Below are 15,757 nucleotides of genomic sequence, written 5' to 3' on the forward strand. Positions count from 1 at the left end.
CCGACATTATGCTAAAAAGGGGTTAATTAGAGTGTGAATTGATTATTTAATGTTTAATCTTGTAGATTAAATATTAATTGGGCATTTTTATGCTAGTGGACATGTGTGGGGCTTTTTTTTTTATCTCAGTAACCCTTTTAGTAACAAAAGGGTTGAGGTAACCAAATTGTCTAAACTCTTTATTTGCATGTTTGGATAGTTGTGTGGCTATTATTAAAGCAAATACTCTTGTTTTGTACTAGTATAGTATTAATATGAAAGATTATGATTTAGAAACTTTATGTGAACTAGAATGAAAAATTATGTTTTGAACATTATGGTTTTGAACACTAAATCCTATATTCAAGTATAAGAATTTATGAAATTCTATGGTTTATGTGGAAATGATCATCATAGTGGAAATTTCATGTTATAGTTATGTGTGGAATCATTAAGCATATGTTTGGTATGATAATTATAAGAAAGTGGGAATTCACCCTAGTATGGTGTTGGGGACATTATTTTAAAATTCATATGGTATATTGGCACCGTAGAGGCCCCGGTACATAGTTCTACATTTATTGGAAGTCTTAGTGCTCTGTGAGATAGAACGGGCATCGACTTCCTAAGCATTTATAGATAGGGGAATCTATAGTTCATAATAGATGAAGGCACTCTTGGTCAATGCTATCTCCCATGATTGGTGAGGTTGGGTTAATCTAATCATATAGATTTAGTTCTATTGAGTTGTCAGCCTATAGATTCTGTTGGAAGGTATAAGGAGGGTATAAGGCGGTGTGTTGCTCATGAATATCATTTTAAAGCCATATGTATGTATATGTAACTTGTTATATGTGTTTTATGTGCCACTTCACATACTCACTAATTATTCTCACACATGAGTAGTTTGATTAGACTATTTGGTTATTGAGTCCTCGACTCATCCTATGGTTACATTTTTTCAAGTAAAGGCTCATGAAGCTATTTTCTTGTCACTTGTATAAATTTTGCTAAGCATTGAGGGAAATTGTGTTTGTATAGTCCTTTCTCTTTCTTCTAGTTTTGTAATGAATTAATTATGCCTATGCCAACTTAGGATCATGAAGCTATTTTGTTGTCACCTATATAAATTCTACTATAAACTATGGGCATCTCAACTTGGCATGTTGTAATTGTGATATAATGGTTGTGAGAGATTAAGACACTAGTGCAAGTGTGGTTTTTGTGTTCATTTGTGTGTTTGAATGGCCAGAAGAATGATTATAATGAATTGTTGTTACCTCTTGGGTTTATGATAAATTTAGGGTGTGGATGGCTAAATCTTGAGTGCAATGTTATTTATGTGTTTTAACTATGCAACCAAGTTGGTTATAGCCCATTTGAGTTGGTTTAAGTGGTCCTATGGTTATTGGTAGTTGGTATGTGAGTTTAGACACCTTGGTTATTGGTTTGGAAAGATTAAAGGATCATTTTGTATCCAAGTATCCAACTCTCAATTGGTTTAATGTTTGGGTGTGAAACTAGTGCAAATAGCTATATGGCTTAAAGAGCTATGTGTGGACGATTGAATCACTCAAATTGGACATTGAATGGTGAAACGATGTGCTCCAAAAGTTAGATCTGGAGTGCTATCATGATAGCTATTTGCTATCATGATAGCAAAGACATGCCATGACCCAAGATAAATGCACCAACACATACTATGTAGTAAGATCCTTAGGTTTTCTATGCCATCAGCTGAGCTGCATAACACATACACCGTGGTAGATGGAGCACCTTTAGGGGAAATTAAATTGTCTCTTTTAATACTTGTTTTGAGATGTTATTTGTTTTTCTCATTTCCAGTACCTTTTGTATTTTTCTTTAAATTATAGTTTGAGTTCAAATAGCTTTTTCAAAGAGTTTTTTAAGGATCCCAATTTCTTAAACTTCTTTGTAATCCTTGTGTTATGATAACTATATGTAAGGGATTTAATTAATCCTAGTTATCATAATAGTATCTTGTTTTATGTTCTGTGTGTTGGTAATTTCAGGGATGACATTACAATAGGCGATGGTAAAGATAAGAGAATAGAAGGATTGAATTTAGCTTCTTCTTCTCTCTTCTTCAACTTATCATCCATTAAGATATCATCAACATGATCATAAACCCCACAAGACATTGTGTGGTGCATTCATTTCTCCAAGCAATTTCTTACCCTTTTGTTCATTTCTCTTGTTAATAAAAAATTAACAATTTAATAAAATCAATTGAATTAAATTACTATAATCAAATTAATTAGAAATCAACTAACCATAGCTTTTTCAAAAGTCTGAATCTTATGAAATTCCTACCAAGTTTATTCATTCAGAAACTAGTATGTCTCGAGAGGATTAGGATGAGTTGACTTTCTTTCAACTTGACATGGACAAATTTCCTCACAAGATTAGTTTTGACACCTCTCTAACTTTCCTACAATATTGTATCAACTGTCTCTTACATGCTTCATCATTCAGAACATCATAGGTGAGCTGTAATTAATAATAATTAGTATTTTACATGTAATAATTATAAATGTTTATAATTTTACAATGTTATACCTGAATGCTTTCCTAAATTTGTTCCTTCACACATTCTAAACACATCAAGCTAATCTTCATACAAGATAATGGGCTTGTTATGTGATAAGAGCCTAAAGTAGTTAACAAACTTGGCCTTATTTAGCCCTTGTGGTTTCTACCACCAATTGAACTGGATTGGCAATCTACAGCTAGTAGTTATGCTCAAGGTCAGCTCTCTCAATCAAGTACCTCATCTACCCCTCCTCCCTAACTGGCTCTAACTAGGATTACTATCACCACTTTCAGCAACCTCTACAGTCGACTAGCTCAGAGAAACCTCTATAGATGGCTGGCTTGGAGCACCGTTAGTAAGTCAACTTTGAACTCTTCTCCATATTTCTAAAAATAAAACATAAAGAACTATAATTAAAACAATTCATATAATACAAAATAACTAAAACACAAAGAATTGTAAATAAAACCTAATTCAACATTAAAAAGCTAACATTAATTTCAAAATTAGAAAACTAACATTAATTTAAAAATTAAATTCATATAGAGATATTCTCCCACATCCTATCATGGTGATCACTTCGTGTGGCATATTCGTCATCTATCTCATCTATATTCAAATTGGGTAGTCTTAATGAGAAAATAAGAGTCTCAAAAATATCGAAGCCTTTTTCATTCTTGTCATCACAATCAATCACCCTTTTTCCTTCTAGAGCTATTGAATAACTTCTATTAGCTGAATCAGTGATATAGAAAACTTGTTTTGCTTAGTCTACCATAATAAATGGCTCCTTCCTATATGTTAGCCTTTTAAGATCAACCAATATAAATCCTAATTTATCCTATTGCACGTCATTGATGTCAACCCACTTGCATTTGAAAACAGGCACTCTAAATTTTGAATAGTTAGCCTCCCAAATCTCTTCAATAATCCCAAAGAAGGCATCAATGCCATTTATGAATTCTTATCTTTCTTACTTGAAAAGTGCACAACTTCAGCCACTATCATAACTCTACTATTTTCTCATAGTACTCTTCTCATCAAGTGAATTTGTATAACAGGATCCATTAATAGTGTATGCGCTCTAGCATATCACATCCACGTTAGAACCCTCTACTAATCATTTAATAGTATCAAAAATGTTATCTTCATTTAAGATTTTGTTTGAACCAATCTACAAAAGTCCTACTATGTTCTTTCAAGAACCTTTATTCAATCATTCTCAGCCGATTGCATTCTACCGTTAAAAGTTCTTTATGTGTATCTATGTAACTTCAAACTTCATCAATACTATTTAAAATATATAAATGCACTTCTGGTACTTCATGACAATTCATGCTCTTTATCGATACCCCACATGTGCCTTGACCTAATTGCCTCCTCTCTTGACAAGATTTAGAAAGCCCAATTAGTTCTGTATTTAACAAGTAATTAGAACAAAATTCTAAAGCTTCTTCGACAACATATTTCTGAACGATAGATACTTCAGACCGATATGGATTCTTCATATACCCTTTCAATATTTATATGTATCTCTCAACTAGGTACATCAATCATAAGTAGATAAGCCACACATATTTACCTTTCTCACTAGAGAAACTATATTAAGTGTATCATAATGTTAAAAAATGAAGAAGGAAACTGCATCTTAAGTTGACACAAGATAATACAAGCTTCTTCTTCCAACTCATCCAATTTAAGGGGATCAACAGCTTTACTGCATATCACATTGAAGAAGAAGCAAAGTCTAGTTATTGCATGCCTTAAATCTTCTTTTAATATATCTCGAATGGCTACTAGTAATAATTATTCCATTAAAATATGACAATCACAAGACTTTAAGCCTACCATTTTCAAATTTTTCATTGACACAAGCTTATTAATATTTGAAGAATATCCTGATGAAACTTTGATCTCATGTAAACACTCACAAATACTTATTTTCTCAACCTTAGACAATGTATGAGAGGTTAGGGGACAATAAGTCTAGTTACCTTTTGACCTCAGGTGTAAGTCCTCTCATAGTCCCATTTCTTTTGAATCTAACCTTATATTCACACCATCCCTGGTATTGCCTGGCATGTTTAAAACCATTCCAATAATACTATCATACATGTTTTTCTCCATGTGCATAACATTAATACAATGCCTCACTTCAAGATGGTGCCAATGTGGAAGATCAAAAAACATAGATCATTTTTTCCATATACTTTTAGCACTTGTATTCTTTTGAGTCTTACCAAGGATAACATTAATGTCTTTCACCTGTTCATAAACTTGCTCCCTAGTCAAAGCATTTGGAGCATGAAGGTGCTCTTGGTGGCCATGAAAAGTTTTTTTAATTTACAATAAGGGTGATCTCATCTAAAAAATCTTTAATAGTCAAGGTAGACCATTTTCCTTCCATATTAAAGTTGATCGTAGCATGTGCCTTGTTTACAATTTGGACATGCTTTGTGACCCTTGACACTATGCTCGGATAAATTCCCATATACAGGAAGGTCATTTATAGTACAAAAGACCATAGCACATAACTTAAAATTCTTCTTCCGATCTGCATCAAACACATCCACAACTACCTCCCACAATTCTCTCAAGTCTTCAACCAAAGGTCTTAGGTAAATATCAATGTCATTTCCAAGTTGTTTTGATCACAAAATTAATGTGGATAACATCATGTACTTCCATTTCAAGCATAATCAAGGTGATAGGTTATAAATCACTAAAAGAACAAGCTATGAGCTATGTATATTGCTCAGGCTACCATAAGAATTCATTTCATCAGTAGAAAGTCTAAGCCTAAGGTTCATTGACTCATCGCCAAATTCAGGAAATAATTGATCAAATTTTTTCCATGAGGAGAATTAACTAGATGTCAAAGTTTTTTGTCAAATATCCTCTTATTTGCATGCCATCTCAAATTCTGCGCATCATTAGTATTCGTAAATAAGCACTTAGACCTTGGTATAATTGAAAGATACCACAACACCTTTGCAGGAGCCTGTTTTCTTTATACCATGATGCCTCACATCTCAGACACTTCTCCTCCCCTTCTAGCTATTTTCTGTATAGCACACAATCATTAAGGTATGCGTGTATCTTTTTAAAATTCATACCCATTGGGCACAAGATTTTCTTGGCATCATAGTAATAATTTAGTAGTACATTTTCTTCTAGAAACATTATTTGGAGTAACTCTAGCAATCATGTAAAACTCTAGTCACTCCACCCAACTCTTGCCTTCAACGTAATCAATTTTAACATCCCAGACAACAAACTAAAATTAGTACACCCTAGGTATAAAGGCTTCTCCGTATCAATACACAAGTTATCATACACATTTTCTTGTTCAAAAATCTCTTCACAAACATTATGAATCATGTCTTCTAGTTGATCTTCATCCATATCTACTTAATCATCAAGATTATGATCAACTTTCACATATTGAGATATACCACTATGATTTTTCAATCGTTCACCATGTCAAATCTATACCGTATAATTCTTACAAATACCATTACAAATCAAGTGTTTTCTTATCTTGGCAACACTTAGTCTCCTCTCATTCAAGTAATTTACGCAAGGACAATAAAACTTCCCATTATTGTCAATAATATTTTTCTTAATAAATTCCAAAAAATTCTTTACCCTGTTATCATACCCATCACTTGTTTGTCTAGTATGCATCCAACTACAATCCATATATCACTACCTAAAAGAGAATAAAACTAATGTTCATGTTATCCTTTTCAAACTAATTCAAAAATGTAAATTCCTAATTAATCTAAGATTTTAAATAATTTAAGTAAAAGAATAAATTTAAAAAATTTTGGAAAAATCTCTCCTAAACATTGGACATTCCAAAACTTATAAAAAATTTGCAAGAGAAAATTAAAAATTTATTTTGTATCACCCCATAACATAAGCTATCAAACACACTCCTTGAGAAATAATTTATGATTAAATACTGCACATTTACTCATAATTCAATTAAGTATGTTGAGCAGCACGCCTTATTATAATATTTTCTTCAATTTCTCGAAAGAAGTGAATGAGTTGAAATCAACCACGCGTTAATGAATGGTCGTCACATCACAATCAGTTTTCACCAACCACATAATACTGAGCTCCAAGACTATAAATAATTAATCAACAACCCCATAGCAACTTCATGATCAACAATAATCTTTCATGATCCCTGTAAAATGTTTAATAAACTCTTGCCAATTTCTACTTTCAATTTCATACCTCTTTTTGTGGTTCTCTTTTGTATTAATGCTTGCCATTTTTCCGTTGTTATTGCCACAGGTTCATCATCATCATCTTCCTTGGATGAAAAAGTGGCTACGCTTGCCATTATTTCTTTTTGTACTGGATTTGTATTTGGAACCGTACTTGCCATTATTTTTGCAGCTATCATTCTATATAGTAGGATATTTAGAAAGGTTTAGTGTAAAGGTAATAATTAATGATTAAATATTAAACCTTGTAAGGATAGAAGAAGAATGGGCCTCTTTAATTAATGATGCAGCCTCTCAAGTGGTATCAAATGTGGGGTCGTTCACTCAACAGCTAGAGACAAAAGAAGAGACAAATATAGAGCAAGACATCTATGGTGCGGATTTTGAAGACTTTCAACTAGTCACTCACAAGAAGAAATAGCAATTAACGAGATGCTCAGTCAAAAGAAGAAAGCAAAAGAGACTGGAAGATAAGGTGATAAGCCAAGCTAGAAGTAGAAAGCTAAAATGGAAAAAAGACAGAAGGAATTTATTTCTTCTTGAAGTTCTTTTATTCCTGCAGGTTTATTATTTTTTTCAAATCTTTTTAATATATTATTTAAATTAATTGTTCTATTTGGTTGGAATTGTTTTCTTCTTTATTTAGAATATCTTTTATTTTCAACAAATATTGGTTTTTTATGTCTTCATCTTGGATTTTTTCTATTATTTCTATTAAGAACTTTAGATTTTCTTTATCCAAAGTATTTATCTATAATTTTTCAAGACAATTTCAGATTTCTTTTCCATAACAATTATTTTACAAATATGAGCATTGGCTAACTTATATTGAATGTCAAGAGGGGAATTATTTGCTGTTCCAATTTTTTCATAAGTTTTTTCATAGTATTTGGTTGGTATTAATCCTTCTTATATACAATTCATATCGGCACCAGAATCTACTAAAAATACAATAGTTTAGTGAATTCTTGGTTGATTACCAGACTGACCTGGAAATACCATTTTCTATAAGTTATTTGACATATCATATTTATATATCTTTCTTGATTTATTTCTGTAGATAATTCATTAACATTTTCATTATTTTCTTCATTATTTGGTTTTTTTAACAAGGCTCTTATCTGTAAAATTTCAATATCTCTTTGTATTTCATTATTTTTCAATTCTCTAATTTCTTGTTTAATATTTTTTATTTCTTCTTGAAGTTCTTTTATTCATGTTGGTTTATTATTTTTCTCAAATCTTTTTAATATATTATTTAAATTAATTGGTTCTATTTGGTTGGAATTGTTTTCTTCTTTATTTAGAATATCTTTTATTTTCAACAAATATTGGTTTCTTATGTCTTCATCTTGGATTTTGTCTATTATTTCTATTAAGAACTTTAGATTTTCTTTATCCAAAGTATTTATCTGTAATTTTTCAGAACAATTACAGATTTCTTTTCCATAACAATTATCTTCAGAGGAAAATTCTGAAAATGATTCGTTGTCTATTTTAATATTGAAAATGTTTTCTAGATTTTCTTCTTCCAAAGTTTCTTCGTCTTCAGATTCAAAAGAGCTATCTTCTAACATTATCCTAAGTAAATTTTATTTATTTTCTTCACTTATTTGGAGTTCTCTTATTTTCTTTTCCATTTTGCATTTTGAGAAATAATGTCCAAACCTGCCACATTTATAACAAACTATATCTTTTTTATCTTTTTTGTTTTGGGTAGTATTCTTATTTTTCTTATAAGGTGTGTATTTCTTCGATTTTGGAAAATATTTTTTCTTTCTATATTTTTTATAATAGGTAGGGATATTATCCTTTTTCTTTTTTCTTCTAGAGGGAGCTTGGATTTTCTCAAATCCATATTGTTCACAAAAATCGCCTAATTCTAATTTTCTTTGTCTGCTTTCATTATAAATCTTCTTTGCATTTTTATTTCATTACACAATTTTAATCCTATTATTATTTGTATTATTTCTCCGTAAGTTAATGCATCATAAATTATAGTTCCCAATCCTTGTCTTTGTTTTATTTCATTTTTAACTATTTTTGCAAAGAGTTTTGGTAATCCAGAAATGAATTTTTCTTTCCCGGTTTCAGAGTTAGCATCTTGTCTTTGAAAAAGTTTAGGAATAAAATTATTTTTATACCATCTGAAATCCGCAAGTGTAGGACATCGTAGATTCATTAATTCAGTTAGATATCTTTCTTGCATTATTGTTGGTTCTCCTACAAAATGTTTTATTATTGCTTATATTAATTGGGCAATATTATCTAGATAAGCTGTTTCTATTCCATCTTCATTTCTTTTTATAGAATGCGAAGTTTTTACTTGATGTCTTTCTATTTCTATAAGGATATTTTCCCACTAGTCCTTCAGACTTCCAGTAAAACCTTGCATTAATAATTCAAATATATTAGTATCTTGAACGTTATTTATCCTATAAGTGGCAACTGCCATAGTTATTTCCTGAGCTACATTCATTATTTCATATTCGCTTAATTCATCTATATTCCACTCATTTATGGAGAATCCATCGTAAGACATAGTGGATCTTTCCTCGAATTGAAGGTTCGGGAGTGTTGGTCTCAGATAGTAATTTTTTATGTTTCTATATTTGTTTTTTGGATTAAATTTTATTTTATTAATTGAAATATTTTCTTCATTTTTGTTTATAACATTAATTCTGTCTTTAATATTTAATGCTTCTAATCTTTTATGAATATCTTGCAACAGATCTTTAGTACTTTGTTTATCTCTCATATCCCATTTTCCTAAACTATCTTTCTAAACCAACTCATTATCAACCAATAAATATTAAACGAGGAGAAGAAACGCAGGCGAAGAAGAACCATGGAGATTATTTTACTTCAATATTGAATTTTGATGGTCATATTGCTTTTGAAGATGTCATTAAGAAATAATCTCTTAATGATTCATGATTAATTAAGAGAACGGCAACACTAAAATGACCCACAAGCACAGCAAGCCACGAGCAAGCAACGGAGATGAACCCACAGCGTTTATGTGGCAAAGGAAGGTGGGGAATGGCCAGACATGGTGGGCTTTGGAGTTTCTTTGGTGGAGGATCAAAGGCAAGATAACGACAAGCTGGGTAATGGTCTGTTTTTCGAAACAGAGTAGTGGGGTTTGAGCAGGGGAAAAGTTCTTAAAACAAACTACTAAATGGTTCCTGTCAAAAAATCATTTTATATTGTATATAAAACGATTCTCTGACAACAACCGTTTAGTAAAGTAACGGAATACTAAATGGTTCCCACCAAAGAACCATTTAGTAATCTAGCGATGTCATATGCTTGGAATCTAAAACGAACACTAAATGGTTAATGTAAATAATCATTTAGTATTTGTTTAAATATAAAACGGTTATTTTTAAAATTATCCAATAATTATTTTTTAAAATCTCACCGTTATTCATTAAACAGCTTTACATATAACCGTTTAATAAAAGGTGATACATAAATCATTTTTTGAGTAGTGAGTCTCAAGGGACTTGATTAGTTATTAATGAATTTGGTGGAACTTTTGGGCATTTAAAATAATTGTGGGGAACTTGATAGTGAGTTTTCCAAAAAGGAAATTATTTTGCCTCCTGAGAACTTTCATTGAAAGATCGCAAACTCCTTTGCCCTAGATTTTCTTGGAAATTCGTAAGTGTTATGCGAACAAAAGTGTAACGCGTGGAAGGTGGAAATTACTCGGTGGCTAGTAAAAGTTGACTTGACTCTAAATTTTCTATGACTTAGGTTGCTTGACTTAAAACGTGTGATGACTTAGCACTTTATAAGAGACCAAACGTTATAAAACACTTGGCACACCACTTAGCTATTTGATTTAATTTAGTCCCTATTAATTTATTTTCTAAAATTGTTTTCCATAAATCAACTCGGAGTAATTTCACAGAATAGTATATGGAAAAATATGCAAATCCAAGTATAGATGCAACTATTGGCCCAAAAAAAAAAAGGTATAGATGCAACTAGTATGAACTACCATTTAAATTCATATTAATTAAATAAATAAAAATATAATACTTTTATTCTATTTTTATATATAATAAAAATTTTAAATGTAGAAAGAGATACAATTTTGTTTATGCAAGAAATAGACATAAATATCATCTATACAACATGCTAAATTTAATTAATGTAACTGACTGGTTCAGTCAACCACACGCTTCTTTCATTATAATCAGTTTTCCCCAACCATGCACGCGGTATTGAGCTCCAATACTACAAATAATCAGCAACCCCATAGTAGCAGCAACCATACTTTCAATTTCATGATCAGCAATAATCTTTTATGATCCTTCTCAAATGTTAACCAAACTCCTGCAAATCTATACTTTAAATTTCATACCTTTTGTGGCTCTCTTTTGTAATGCTTGCCACTTTTCCGTTGTTATTGCCACAGATTCGTCATCATCATCTTCCTTGGATGAAAAGTGCCTGTGCTCGCCGTTATGTCCTTCTGTGCTGGATTTGTGTTTGGAACCGTATTTGCAGCTATCATTGGATTAGGCAGGATTATATTTAGAAAGGCTTTGGTCAAGAAAATAAAACGAGGAGAAGGAACGCAGGCGAAGAAGAAGCATGGAGATTTCACTTCAATGTGGAATTTTGATGGTCATATTGCCTTTGAAGATATCATTAAAGCAACAGACGATTTTGATATCAAATACTTTATAGGAAAAGGTGCTTCTGGGGAGGTTTACAAGGCAAAACTTCCCAGCGGAAAAATTGTTGCAGTGAAGAAACTTCGACGCATGATATCTGAAAATCAATCATCATTTCAAAAGAGTTTTTACAACGAGATCGAGGTTTTATCGGAGATTCGTCATCGAAACATTGTCAAACTTCATGGGTTCTGTTCCGATATAAAGTGCTTGTTTCTGGTTTATGCATTTATGGAAAGTGGTAGCCTGTTACATGCGTTGAAGAATGATGAAAAGGCTCAAAAGTTAAGTTGGAGCAAGAGATTCAATATTGTTAATGGGATAGCTCACGCTGTGAAATACATGCATCACGATTGTCTTCCACCAATTGTTCATCGAGACATAACAAGTAGCAATGTCTTGTTGAACTCAGATATGGAAGCATTTCTATCAGACTTTGGCATCGCTAGGCTGCTCGATCCACATTCATCAAACCATTGTGTATTAGCTGGTACTTGTGGTTACGTTGCTCCAGGTAATTTATTTCTCTCGCATGGTCTATTATTTTAAAAGAAAGTTATTTATAATTTCTTATTGTTTATTATTTTAAAAGAAAGTTATTTATAATTTCTTACATTTTCCTATCAAATTTTTGCCGCTTCACTTTTAAACTAAAGGTTTAAGAGGGTCTACGACCCTAAATTTATTTTTAGCATAATTTTTTTTTAATTTTTAAAAATAGTGTAATGTCATCCCTATCATTAATAAAAGTTAATTTTAACCATTAGTTGATCAAAAATTATAAAAAAAATAATTCAAAAATTATAGAAAATGACAAAAAATTACAAAAAGGGTACAAAATTATAGATAAGAATCCAAAAAATTTTCAAAAATCTTCATCATTTATTGTAATTTTTGATGTCTTTTTTTCATAATATTTTGTCAACTGGCAGTCAAAATTAGCCTTTTTCAACCACATGAGTAATTTGGATTGTTTTAAAAAAATTGAAGAGAATTATTCTACTAAAAACAAGTTTAGAATCTCATATACCCCTAGACCTATAGTTTAGAAGCAAATTTTTTATTGAACACAATCATTTTGTTTACTTCAATTTTACCCTTTAATCCTTATTAATTTAAAATAAATTTATTTATAATTTCTAACATTTTTCTGTCAAACATTCGTTTCTCTAAACTCTTTTGAGTCCTTGCAGAGTTAGCATACACGTTAAAAGTGACCGAAAAGTGCGATGTCTATGGCTTTGGAGTAGTTGCATTAGAAACTATGACAGGAAAGTATTGTGGAGAGTTAATTTCATGTCTGGCAAAGGATTCTACTGATGAAAAGATAATGCTAAAAGATATCTTAGATACACGAATCCCTCAGCCTCGTACTCGAAAAGATATTTGGGATGTAATTCTTGTGATGACCATTATATTAGCATGTCTATGTCCTGACCCAGATTGTCGGCCATCAATGGAGCAAGTGACTCAGAAACTTTCACTTTCTAGGCCACTTTTCACACCTCCCTTCAATGATATTTCAATTCATCACTTAAGGAGTCAAGCCATAATTTCATGTAATAGCTGAAGATGCTAACTATTTGCTATATGGTGAGAGATGAAAAATAATCTCTCTCCTTTTCCACTGCAATGAATATTACATGCTTCCTTTGCAATTTATTTCCGTCCGCTGTATATATACTGCCTTTGATATTGTTATAAGGCACCTTCAATTACCTCACCCAAACCAAAGTAGTTAAGTTATTAACTTTTTTTGAAAATAAAATAAACTTCTAATTTTACCCTTATTTAAATAAAAAAATAAATTGGCATTACATCCTCTCTCATATTTAATGAATTTAAATAAGGATAATATTGAAAAAATATAATTAATACCCACAGTTAATAAGTTTTGAATATATTTTTACAAAACTATGGTTTTAATTAACCTTTAAGATTGATTATTTGGTGTATCCAAACATGCACTTATATTAAAGACCCAAAAATGCTTTTAGAAAGTGCCTTTTAATAGGGACGGACGGGAGTATATATTATTATATTTTGTTCATGTTTAATCATTCATCAAGTAAAAAAAATATTTCTTAAAAAAATTTCATTTAAAGAAAAATCAGGCTCACTATTTATCTGTGTTTAGATGTTTATAAACATTTAATCTCTTATTATTATGAGAAATAAATGTCATACTTCCTCTAGACCAAAATATATGGCCTTGGTAACTAATTCACAATTCTTAAAAAATATTAGTTGAAACCTTAATTTCTTTAAAAAAAACTACACCTTTCCAATTTTACCCTCATTAGATACTCTATATAAGTGATTGGATAATGATGATTAAAATTGCAATACATGCTTTGTTTGAAAAAGAGTAAAAAATGAAGTAGGAGTATGTAATATCTTGGAAAATAACTCCCAAATTAATTATGTTAATATAGGGTAATAAGGAAAATTTAATTATCAATGGGTTAGAGGACAGTTGGAGAGAGCTAATGGACCTATTAAGCTTTGTCTACGGCCTTTGGATTGAGTTCAAAATTGAGCTTGCCTTCTCTATGCCATGCGCCACAGTGGATGGTGAGAATTTTGATTTAATGAGCCTTCAGGCTCGATAAAAGAAGAAAGAAAAACAATGAAGGAAGAAGAAGCACTCAATTTTCTCTGATAAGGCTTGAGTTTTTGAATTTTTGGGATCATCTTGGAGTTTGCAAACACCTAGGATATCTCCATTATACCTTTCTCTTCCTCTCTATTTAGTTTTTGAGTTAGGGTTTGCTATAAAAACTTGATGTTCGGACCTATGGAGCTATGGATCAAAACCTATTAGTTTAAGTAGAACTAATAGGAGTTATTTAACTTGTCTACTCCTATGTTTGATAATTTAATGCATCTTTGAGAGTGGGCTCTCATTTATGGACATTTAAAGTGGAATAAGTGTTGGGAGTTGAGGTTGTTGGAAGCCATAAATGGTGGTTCTTGAGTTCAAAGAAGTTAACTAGAGCTAATGAGAGCTAATAAACCTAATGGTTGTGATTATACTTAAGAAGTTGAGATTTTTTAGTGGTTAAAATGTTGAATTGGAAAGCTGAAGGTGTGTGATTAAATTAGTGATATTAATTATGATTTAGTGATGTTAATTATAGATTAACCACTTTGTGCATCATTTGAGCTTAGGAATAGCTCAATAAGAAATAAGTGAGGGGTAATCTTTAACCTCTCTAAGATTTGAGGTAACTGGGGTAAATTTACTTTGTGCGCATGGGCTTGTTTGATTAATTATAGTATTTTGTAAACATATTTTGAATATGTGAAACTACTTTTATATATGGTATAATATAGTTTATGTTTGAGAAAACTACTAATGCAAGTGATACATGGAAATATGGTTGTGAAATATGAAAACAGAATTTTATAATGAGAAATGATGATAAATATAAAGAATTGACAATGTGGCTTTCAAATGAGAAAGCTTGTATTTGTTTTCCTACATATGATAGGATGTCATGAGATTGTGTGATGAGATGATGATTATGTTACGTAAGATGATGATTATGTTGATTATAGTATGATGATTGTGTTTAGGCATGATTAGATGAATTTTGGCATGTTGAGTATGTTAAGCATGTATTTACTGCATGATCATGATGGGCAGGAGTTCTCCTTAGAAGAGGAGTAGTTATAAATCCATTTAGTATAGCAATTATTTGATAATTAATGGCTAGCTTCTTGTCCCATTATTTTTCGAGGGGCTGTCCCACCATTTGTCAAGAAATTTTAACCTAACTTGCCTCCACTTTTTCCCTAAGGAGACTAGGATAGGGTTAACAACACCCTAAAGATTCATGAATGGGGAAAACTGTGGTCCAAAAATGAGTGTAGTAACCTTTGATAGGATAGCTCCTCATGATTGGTGAGTTTAAGTTAGTCTATTCATAGGGGCATAGCCCTATTTGATTTATTATCCTATGGTTTTAGTCAGAGGTATCAGGACGTTATTAATCATGCATTTCATCAATAAATGTCACCTGGTTGATAAGATTGTGAATAATATATGCTGTGAACATACATGTGATTCATATATATAATTTCCTACTTTGCATTTATATGATTAGTTGACTTCCATTTGTATAGATTAGACTATCTTGATTACAAAGTGGTTATACTCACCCCTTTATTTAACATTGTACAAGTACTAGCTTCAAACAAGATAAAAGAAAAGCACCCGAGACTTGGGAATTTTAATTCCTATTGTAACATCCTAGTGTTCAAATCTAGGAATTATCAGTGTTAAAAAG

At 31.2% G+C, this 15,757-nt stretch overlaps 1 protein-coding gene across 1 annotated transcript; it reads left to right on the plus strand.

Annotated features, from left to right (window-relative positions):
- The first annotated feature begins 11,051 nt into the window (after positions 1-11,051).
- On the plus strand, positions 11,052-13,189 carry LOC129289446 (MDIS1-interacting receptor like kinase 2-like). Its single transcript, XM_054926219.1, has 2 exons — positions 11,052-11,979; positions 12,659-13,189. Exons 1-2 carry the CDS (start codon positions 11,253-11,255, stop codon positions 13,033-13,035), a joined length of 1,104 nt encoding a protein of 367 aa, XP_054782194.1. The 5' UTR covers positions 11,052-11,252; the 3' UTR covers positions 13,036-13,189.
- Positions 13,190-15,757: the final 2,568 nt, after the last annotated feature.

This window comes from Prosopis cineraria, unplaced genomic scaffold, assembly GCF_029017545.1.
Source record: "Prosopis cineraria cultivar Desert tree isolate PC_DT_omini unplaced genomic scaffold, ASM2901754v1 PC12, whole genome shotgun sequence".
Classification (NCBI taxonomy): Eukaryota; Viridiplantae; Streptophyta; class Magnoliopsida; order Fabales; family Fabaceae; genus Prosopis; species Prosopis cineraria.

Excerpts from the sequence above, each read along its gene's own strand:
- LOC129289446 (XM_054926219.1), top strand. The coding sequence starts at position 11,253 with ATGTCCTTCTGTGCTGGATTTGTGTTTGGAACCGTATTTGCAGCTATC. Across the intron at positions 11,980-12,658 it reads TTGTGGTTACGTTGCTCCAG|AGTTAGCATACACGTTAAAA; the intron begins GTAATTTATTTC and ends GAGTCCTTGCAG.